The 10,730-nt window shown below is 37.9% G+C and overlaps 1 protein-coding gene across 1 annotated transcript; it reads right to left on the minus strand.

Moving 5' to 3' along the window:
- Positions 1-3,685: 3,685 nt before the first annotated feature.
- LOC147504861 (uncharacterized) lies at positions 3,686-8,954 on the minus strand. Its single transcript, XM_086605383.1, has 7 exons — positions 8,738-8,954; positions 8,544-8,634; positions 8,174-8,361; positions 7,142-7,984; positions 6,672-6,949; positions 4,264-4,441; positions 3,686-4,056 (listed from the first exon to the last, which is right to left on the minus strand). The coding sequence occupies exons 1-7, from the start codon at positions 8,952-8,954 to the stop codon at positions 3,686-3,688; spliced, it is 2,166 nt and encodes a 721-aa protein (XP_086461509.1).
- Between the last annotated feature and the right edge of the window lie 1,776 nt (positions 8,955-10,730).

Below are 10,730 nucleotides of genomic sequence, written 5' to 3' on the forward strand. Positions count from 1 at the left end.
TGCTTCATACACATCATTGCCATCACTAGTTACAGCTTGATCAACAGTTCCACCATTCAATGCTTGATCACCACTCTCACCATTCATTGCTTCATCACCACCATTCTTAGTCACTGGAATATCTTCAAGTTCATCATCATCCCAAATGGATTTCATTCTTTCAATTCTTCTTAGCCTTTTCCTTTCTTCAACCATTTTTCTAACTTCAATAAGCTCCTCATCATTATCAGACAACTCAGGCAAATCCTCAAATTTAAATTCATCCTCAGACTCACTACAAGAAAGACAAACCCTATCATTCTGTAATTGAGTTTGTATCTCTTGCTCTTCCCCATCCTCTAACTCTACTTCTTCAATAACATGTTTAACAATCAACTCATGCTCAGTATACACCTCAATACCATTTCCAGCCTTAACTTCTTTCAACATTTCCATCACACCACTATCATCATGAACCAATATATAGCTAGTGCCTCTAAACCTACAAAAGTAAATTTTGATGATATTGGAATAACCCAACCCATCCACAAGCTCTTTCAAATTAAAATAACCAAACCTATCAGGATCAATATTGTGAAAATATGATACCTTACCCCCCATGATAGTGAAGATTTGGAGTCGTAGCGAATCCTCCTCCGTCATGGAGATGAATAGCAATACCATTCATTACATAATTAAACAACACATTATATTAATAATAAATTAACAATAATAATATTTTAATACTAATTAAATAATATTTATGCGTACTTGAATTGAATCAATTCCCAATATTAGTTAACAATGCGAGTTCACAAACAACTTTTTACAGTTTCTAGGGTTTTATGGTTTTCAGGTTATGTAGAGAGAGAGAGATGTTGGACAAATATTGGAAATTAGGGTTTTATGATAGATCCCCCATTTTCACTTAACTGTTGGAAATAAGCACAAAAAATGAGAAATGAGAGGGAAGTTTAAGTCATGTGCTTCTAACGTGCTTCATTTTGAGCCTGTGTGGCACAATGTCACAGGGAACCCATGCCACGTTAGAAAAACCATGACACGTGTTGACCACGTGAGAACAAGTTGAACGGAATTTGGCCCATGGTCATCACCTGAAAGAAAATGCAAAGTGCAAAGTACTGCAGTGCAAAAAAAAAAGTAAAGTATCTAAATTGCAAAAAGATGTAAAGTACAATGTACATTATGCCCATTAAGTGTACCACAATTCTTTGACTTAATTCAATAATATACATAGCCATTGAGATTCCTAAAACATCCTAACAATGCACTCCCACAGTCAGAATCCTAAAATATATTAAAAATCCCCAAGAATCAATCAAGATAAAACTTTCTTGAGCATAATCACAAAAACTTTCTGTAGATTCACGAAAATGACATGAAACAATTATATGAAATTCACACACAAAATCGATATCTTAAACATAAACAAAGAAAATACAGTACATTCAACTAATTAACAAAATATGTGACATCTTTTCCAGTACTTCTGCTATGCACACTGTGTCAATATCTAACATGCTTAACTAACCTTTCACCTCAAGAACAATAGCTTCAAACCAAGCTCTAATCAATCGATCAAACATGTACATATAATAGGCTTGCCACTGTTAATTACTTGGAGCTAAGTTAGGAGCTAATAATTCTGGTTTCATCATGGCACACATGCTTTATTCAAGTTGCCATCTAGAAATAACCTTGAACATTAATGAAATGATCTTTTTGCCTGGTATTCAGGATGACAAAAGTAAAGGTTCAATTTGGATGATAAAATGGACAATGTAACTTGATCTTGCATTCCCTAGCCATCTTTATCTATTTCAAAATATAAATGTATGGCTCTGGTATTTATAATTTATGTTTTCTTAGATATAGGAATTTACTTGCTAGCCAAGCAAAAGTCATCGAAGGATCAGACTCAAGTGAATTTAATATCCCTTTGCACCACCATACACCTAAGAATGATTTTTGTACTATTATGCTATATATTTGTTTTGTATTTATATGAGCACACACCCAAAAATATCTTTTTCATATTCAACATATAAGTTTCACGACTCATTTTGTTCTAAACATGATGTAACCATGAAAGATAGGTTCAAGCATGCATATGTCAAGTGGCCAGATTGAAATCCAAGTTTAAACTATACCTTTCAGCTGAGCACGATAGATAACATTTGAGCCATTTGCACCATTGCAAATGGCATAGTTCTTAAATGAGTGCAAATAAACCTAGAAAAAAAGTACAAAATTATTAATTGATCCCTTCATGCAAGGAGGAATATATTTATCACATGAACGTGTTCTTTGATGAATTAATGCACACAGAGTATTCTCATTTAAGAAACAGCCTTCACCTACAAAGTTATTTTTTAGGGCACTTTTCTTTTTAGTTATGGTAAAACATGATATTTAATTAGCTATGTTAAACAATTAGTTATGGTCTATTTAAAGGGAAGACACATTTGAGTTATCTGAAATTCTTTAATAGTGTTTTCTCAAATATCAGAAGCAGAGGAGCGTTGTGATGGTTGACTTTCACTGCAAAGATCTGTTAGCGCAATTTAATATTCATGACATATAAACATAATATCACCTAGTGGCACTGAACTCTTAAAGTCAGATTGTTAGTAAAATATATTGAAAGTTCAAACAACAATATCATCAATAATATATCTAATCACCACACATAAGTTCTAAAACTTTTTACATTTTGAGTCCTAACCAACCTTTGCTTCCCACATTCCAGATTCAACATCAAGAGGAACACCCACTTCAGTCGGGTTTAACCAAACCATATTCCTCGCACTTCCAAAACCTTCCTCAACATCAAAACTTCTACCAACTTCCATTGTTTTCTTCCTCTAAATTGCTTTGTGTTTGAAGAATCCTCTGCCACTCGAAGAATTCAAATTTTTAACAGTTGGAATAGCTAGGTATTTTGGGATTCGTATGTGACTTTTAAAAAATTTAAGAGTCTGACGTATCAACACAAACAATCCTAACTACAAAAGTAAAATAGAGCAAGTATCTTACCAATATAAGATTAATATATGCAAGTTGGGTACATTGTTCTTAAACTAGTCTTGTACTGGCGTCCAACCTCCTTGAATAGTTGAATCACCTTGATTTGTAAGATAGACAATTTTCGCACCTCCGTTAAGTTCCCACTTGCAATAGAGATATATGTTAGATTGGGCGACATTGCATGGCAGCAAAAGAAATATGCACTAATTGAAAGTGGAAATAACTTAGCAACTCCAACTCGCAATATTAAATTATTAATCATTGTTCATACAAAAATAGTTCGTTGTTAATTTAACTAACTTGATAATTGTCTCTTTTAAGATATATAATTCAACTCGAGTTGTGTATTTTTAAATTATATCAAACTTGGGTGGCTTGGCAACCTCATCTTGTATGGTATGAGGTCTATACATTAGTATGTGATCAAACTTGCAACAACTTTAAAGTCATTTCAAGTGAAAACTATTCCAAAATAGCATTGATTACTATATGATTACGGCAACCATGTTAATATGAGTTTAATAATGTGAGCACACAGATAAAACCATATCCCGTATTTTTTTTTTGCACACAAGTAAGGATTTTATTAGAACTAGAAATAGAGTTACAGAGAGGTGAGTTTGTTACATGCAATTAAAACTAGGAGTTACAATCCAGTTTAATCAAATGTGTAGTAGGTTCTCAAAGGACTCTCTATAGAGGTGATAAAACTTGGTATGGATGTGCTCCATAAAGAAACTCCACTGATTAGTGAAGTACCCTTCTTTGCAGCTGAATCTACTCCAAAATTTGCCTTCCTTAAGGTATGTGTAATACACCAAAAGTCAAGCTTGCTTACTACTATCAACCATCTTGCTTTCAGCATCCAAGGCACCTGGTTCTGCCCAAAAGATTGGACAGCTGCCATTGAGTCACTTTCGATCCAAAGCTTCTTCAAATTATGCCTTGCAACTATCTCTGCTACCATGACGATGGCAATGCACTCAGCTGTATAGTTGGTAGTCACTCCCATGCCATATGCGAGTACACCTAGAACAGTTGCATTATGATTTCTAAATACCACACTGACACCACCAGTTCTAGAATTTCCCAACGCATACCCATTTGTGTTCGCTTTAACCACTCCCCACTAAGGTGCAGACCATATCACTTCTCTAATATTGCTTTTTTTGGCTTTGTCCTTCAAGTTAAAGAAAGTTAGAAGGTCAAGGTCTTCCATGGTATTGAACATAGTACCTATAGTAATCAGGCCAGCATCCCGAACATCCTTAATTAGGTCATTCTTCAGTTGAGTCATGTTTAACTTCTTGTCTTCCATATTTGAACCATTAGATGTACTGCCACAGCATTCCATAGCTATTTTCTTATGGGACTTATTTCCTTTGTGGCTCTTCTGACATTGCGAAAATCGAAACTACTTAAGGAAATATTAAATAGTTCAGAGATCCAAGACCATAATTGCTTAGCTACTTCACATTCCCATAGTATATGATGCACATTCTCAGCTACCATATTACACAATCTGCACTTGGAGACTAAATGAATCCCCTTCTTTTGAACCTTGTCATCAGTAGGTACCACCTTATGCATGAGTTTCCAAACTAGCCCAGCTGTTCTTGGATGGACATGCTTGTTCCAGACTCAAATATGCCAGGTTTTTTTTTTTTTTTTTTTTTTTTTTTAAGTGGAAATTTTATTAATACTGATAAGGAATTTTACAAATAATTAGGACAAGCGTGCAACAAGCTGCGCCGCAAGTCCTTTCTGAATAGCAAATCCTATTCTTCTAAAAACAAACTCGTTAGAACCAACTGTCATAACGTTACTGTCCATAACTTTCTGAAGTCTCTTGAGAAGCTCAACAGACTGTTGTTCCAAGAAACCGAAAGTGTCGAAACTAAATGGAATGAAACAATGCTGGTTAGCCGTGCAAGCTTCCTCATGCTTCTCTATCTTCCCTGTCACTGCTCTCTTAGCTGCTTCTCCCACCTCAAAGACTCCATTCCCAAGCCCTACCAACGGAGAGGCTCCAGTTACATCAACACATACATGTCTCCCCTCAGACCAACTGTATATCAATACATCCGCAGGCCGAAGTGTAGATCTTCCCTCATTCGGATCCGTGAGAAAATTCACGGGAGCCTCCTTCTTCACTTGTACCCCAGCCCTCCAAAATGCATCACATAAAATATCTTTGACATGATCATGTCGGTATTTGAAACCTGGAAAATGTCTACAATGTGCTGCATGGTCCCCGAAAGCATCTAGTCTACTTTTTTTTGCAAATAGGGCATAGACCACCCTCAGAGTACAAAGGAATCATGAGACGGTATCGGAGAATAGAACGATACTCCACCGACGACATACGCTGACCAAGTCCCTCCATCGGAATAGCAAGTAGAAAATCTTTTGCGTGTTCTGACTGCAAACATCCAATGATTGCTTTCTGACGAGCAGATAACATAAACTCCCTCTTAAGACCAACAACAATCTTACCATAGAACGCTTCCGCCAAAATTTTTTGTGGTTTTGAGGGGACGGTAGCATTCACGGCCATAGAACTGAGGTCAAAATCGGGTAGACAAAGACTCAATGCACTGCTAGCAACATCCAGAATCTCATCCAAAGGTACTGGCCCACAACTCCTAAGAATGTGATTTAAGCTCGAAGTCGACAACGGGGAGGCCACAAAAGAAAAAGTAGAGACATCAGTGGCACAATAAATACCTAACCCACCAAGACGTAATGGGAGTGTCGATAAACGCCACTGCAAATCACTGAAGTTAGGACCATCAGAAACCACAATACCCTGGAGAACACTGCGGAGATGCCGATCAAAAGTCTTTGCTGCCTCTCTAAAAAGGGATGGTGGACAAGTACGAATCGCAAAGACCAATTTAGAGAGCCCAACACAAGCCCGTAAGAGAGCTAACTCACACTGTGGATCTTCCAATATAGCTAAACGGCTCATCAAAGTCACAACCTTTTCAGCACGCTTACGAGCAAGACCGATGACAAAAGATGAATCAGTGCTGACCGCACCTCCAAGCAACCTGACTCCCTGCTGAGGACGGGACAAATCTGAAGGAAAAAGACTAGGAGTGGAGCGACGTGGATCAAGTGATGGCCAAAATATCTCAGTTTTAGCCACATTAAGAACCGACCCGTAAGAAGGTCCTTCTTCTTGAATCATACCCAAAGCTGTCGCCACCTGTTTTGTATCTCCGATCAGAGTTCCATCATCTAGATACCAAGCTCAGTAGTAAACAACCCGACAACCGGATGAACCCGCGAGAATCGGGGATGCAACACCGGTGCAAATAGAAGGGGACCTAAAAGCCTTCTTTGGACCCGAAGCAGACCATATGTAGCCATCCCCATATATAACCTCGCGGGTTGACAATACAAGTACTCAACCAAGGGGCAATAGGCGGGCAACAGATCTGAACCTCTCTCAACATGGTAGTCCGATCAACCATGTTAAAAGCATTCTGAAAATCTACAAGCAAAGATCGAAAAGAGAGGTAATCTTTGTTAGCATTACTATACACTACGATTGATTCATCTTTTTTTTTTTTTTTTTTTTTTTTTTTCGATTGCTTAAAAGCTTCTTTGACTGAGAAGGCTCCATCTTTAGCTGATACCCAAACTCTAGTGTCAGTAGCTTCTCTAGAAGGTGGTAAAAGTGTATTTACATCTATACCAGCTTGAGAAAAAACCTCGACTACATTGTTGGGAATGGACCAGTTGTTATCCACTATAATATCTGACACCTTGGCAGTAAATTCTTTCCAATTTACTCCTTGCACTTTATCAGCTACTGCCGGCCCAGCCCATGCATCTTGCCATAATCTAATACTCTTTCCTTGCCCAACTGACCAACTCATATGAGGATCCATTTCCTTCAAAGCCCATCTTAGACCTGGCCAAACAGATGAAGACTTATAGTAGCTGATCCAATTTCTAGAGAGCATGGAGAATTTTTTCATCATATATTTACTCTATTCAGTGTTCTATGATAGAAGGGACCAAAAGAGCTTTATAAGGAGAGCAAAGTTTAATTCCCACAATTTCCTCAACCCAACCCCTCTTCTGTCCCACTTTAAGGTAATACTCTTCCTTACAGATGTGTCCCCTGTCCAGATGAAGTTTCTCATGGCTTCTTCACAGTCTTTGATGCATCTTAAAGGCCATTTGTATACAGACATATTATACACAGGTATGCTATTGAGAATGGATTGTGCAATCACCACTCGGCCTTGAAAAGATAGCATTCTACTAGCCCAACCACTGGCCCTTCTTCTAACTTTCTTAACTAACACTTGAATGTGAGCTCCTGTAGCTTTCCCCTTAAAGATAGGTGCTCCAAGGTATTTTTTAGGCAACTTCCCCTCTTGGAATCCAAAAAGTTCTGTCACTTTTTGTTTCTTTGCATTTCTCATAGCTCCCATGAATAGTTTACTCTTAGAGGAGTTTAAAAATTGACCAGTTGCAGACTGGTACCTATTAAGCATATTCTTCAAGAGCTTGAGGCCAAGAATGTCCCCATTTGCAAAGATGAAAATATCATCTGCGAATAATATGTGGGTGGTACTAGGGCAATTGCCAGCTGTTGCCATATGCTTTATCTTCCTCATGTGGAAGAGCCAATTGATCTTTTGTAATATCAAACAAGAGAAGGGAAAGGGGGTCTCCTTGTCTGAAACCCTTCCAGCTCCAAAAAAACCGCAAGGACATCCATTAATCATAACCGAGATGTTGGCACTACTAAGAAGGGTAGTGATCCATGAGCACCATGTACTGCTAAATCCAAACCGTGTAAGCGTCTCTAGTAAGAATTCCCAACTGAGAGAGTCAAAAGCCTGAGTAATGTCTAGTTTTATACCTAAACTGCCTCCTCTAAGCTTCTTATCCATTTCATTCATCATCTCAGAAGCAAGTGCTATGCCAGTAGTACCTGTTCGCCCTTTAATGAAGGCAAGCTACACTCCACTAATGATATACTCCATAATATGCTTAATTCTCTCAGCCATAATTTTAGTAATAATCTTAAACAGAAAATTACTTAAGCAAATAGGTCTGTACTGGTTAATTGAAATAGCATTTGTAACTTTAGGTACCAAAACGAGGAAACTAGAATTCATACCTGTTGGGAGCACATTATCTATGAAAAAAGAAATCACAATTGAGCTCACATCAGTTCCAATAATATCCCAGTATGTGTGATATTTCCCAAATATGCCCATCCCAAATAGCTGCCTATCCCAGAACACCCAAATATTTCCTACTTTATTTGGGATGTCATTATGAACAAATTTAGCCCCAAAACCCAATCTACCGAGCAAAGAAGGAAGTCCAGTAGGTGGTTGAATAAGAGGCTCAACAATACACAAAAATTCAGGATTAAACTCATTGACAATCTCCTCAACATAAGACCAAGGTTCTTGTCATTTAGCTCCCTTGACATTCCAGTATATTGTATTCATTATTAATGTTGTTCGGGTGGGTTGCCTGACCTTGCCCTAGGTGAAGGCATGTTTTCCACCTTATTCAGAGGTCTATACCCTTTCTTGGTCTTCTGTTTCCATTCCTCTTCTTTAGCTTCATCTGCTCAATTACCAGTATTCAGCAGTTTACTAGCTTCCAGCATGACATTAGCATTCGAGGGGAGTGCGTGGGGAGGATGGATTCTCATCATGAATCTTTTTACTCATACTACTCATTTCTAAAGCGTAACTTCTATTACTGAAGGAATTTGGTGATCCCATGATCATGACGTCTTTAAAAGCTGCATTAACTCTATCAGCTGTGCTTATTGGACTAGCAACTACCACTCCTTGTGATTCTATAATGGGCGTATCAACTGTCTCTGTAGCCACCGCTGAGGAACAATTATCCAACTCTGTAGCCTTATCAGTAACTTGCATATTTACTAGAGAGACATTTAATGAAGAATTTAATGCTTCAGCATGCGAAGCCTCAGTTTACAACTCCTCAGTATGAAAATCTTCAGTTTGCACCACTACATTCTCAACAATCACCCTGTTAGCTGCTTGTTCTTGTACGATCCCATCTATGTGTACATTTGTACCATTCACAACTCTAGCATGGGCGGGCTGGATTTCTTCCACATAGACCATTCCATTAGGATCCTTGGCTCCACTAGTGGATGGTTGCTGATCTTTTTTCTTCCTGTTTATTCTCATTTTCTTTTGTGCCTTGTCTGATTCTGTAATTGTTGCTTCCTTCGGCGCATCTTCTTTTCTGAAATCTTTCCGTAAACCTTTGCATTCTGCTACCAAGTGCCCTACAGATTTGCAATGACCACAGAACTTTGGATGTTTAAACACCTCCACTTCCTGCAAGAAAGATTTACCATCTTCCTCTTTCACCAATATTTGGTTAGGTATTGGTTTTGATATATCAACTTCTACAAGCATCGATGCAAAGAACCCGAAGGATCTTTCTAGGGTATGCTTATCAACCCCTATTGGACCACCAACTCCCCTAGCAATAGACATTAATATTTTATAGTCCCAGTATTGCTGTCCAAGTTTAGGAAATTTGATCCAGATCAGGGCATTTGATTTAGTATGCACTTATGGATCAAAATCAGGAGACCATTTAGATAATCTTAGAGTTTGGTCCCCAAATGTCCAAGGTCCGCTTACCCAGATTTTCCTCAAGTCTATCTCACATGTTAATCGGATAATGAAGAAACCCTTTCATAAAGGAATAAGTTTCCAATCTCCTTGTGGTTGCCATTTTGAAGTTGCCATTCTTCTTACCTCATCCAACATGATTTTGTGGAAATCCAAGTGACCAACAAGACAGTGCTTGCAGTATTGAAGACCTCATTCCACCGCCTTTTACAGAAGCTTGATCGATGACATATTGCCTTTCATCTCCGGAATTGGCAGATCTTCAATATCCAGATGCTGTGGTTGTTCACCACGAACCTTGTCAGCAAAAGACACCTTCTTTCCTTGGTCACCATTGACATTAACATAAGATATCAAAATTGATGCTGTGGAGCTTAATCTGTGCGATTGAACCTCAACTACCTACTTTGGGGCGGGAGGGAGTTCAAACTCAGATAAATCCATGATTTCGCGTGGAGCAGGTGGAACCCCCAAAAGGGGAAGGTTTTAGCATTTTTCTCCTCTCACCAGTTGCTCGAGCAGGGTAGATATTACTAAATCTAGTAAGAAAAATGTAAGATTATGTTTTTGCCCTTAGCTAAAAGAGCTTATAACAATCGCTCAAAAAGTTGCTCATCTTACTCTCCTGATGGCTTATCACTCTCCTGATAAAACCATATCCCGTAATATATTCGAACTTCTTATTACTTTTCAGGACACCAAAACCACACAATGATTCCAAAATTTGTCAAGTAAGAAAAAAAGTTGGTTCAGCAAAATAGATTAGCCTACCTTAATAATCATGCATGAACTCATCCACAAATTCATATGATGGAAGTAACAATTCATCATGGCAGTATGCAAGTACAAAGCTTGAAAGCCAAATCCTATCAAATAAATAACAGTTAAACACTCAAAGAAAGAAGCGAATTCTGCCAAACAATCGAATACACTTTTGAAAATTTTATATATCGATATCTTCAAACAGTTATTTAGTGAAGAAAATTGGCAAATAAATTCTAATGAACTAAAGGGAAAAAAATGAATACCTTGATGCCAAAC

This window comes from Coptis chinensis, chromosome 4 (genome assembly GCF_015680905.1).
Source record: "Coptis chinensis isolate HL-2020 chromosome 4, ASM1568090v1, whole genome shotgun sequence".
Taxonomy (NCBI): Eukaryota; Viridiplantae; Streptophyta; class Magnoliopsida; order Ranunculales; family Ranunculaceae; genus Coptis; species Coptis chinensis.

Bases quoted from the DNA above. Each gene is read 5' to 3' on its own strand.
- LOC147504861 (XM_086605383.1), bottom strand. From the start codon at position 8,954: ATGCAAGTTACTGATAAGGCTACAGAGTTGGATAATTGTTCCTCAGCG. The intron at 8,635-8,737 runs GTAAAAAGATTC...GTAATTGAGCAG, and splicing joins TTTAGAAATGAGTAGTATGA to ATGAAGCTAAAGAAGAGGAA. The intron at 6,950-7,141 runs GTATTACCTTAA...CTGTTTGGCCAG, and splicing joins GGACACATCTGTAAGGAAGA to GTCTAAGATGGGCTTTGAAG.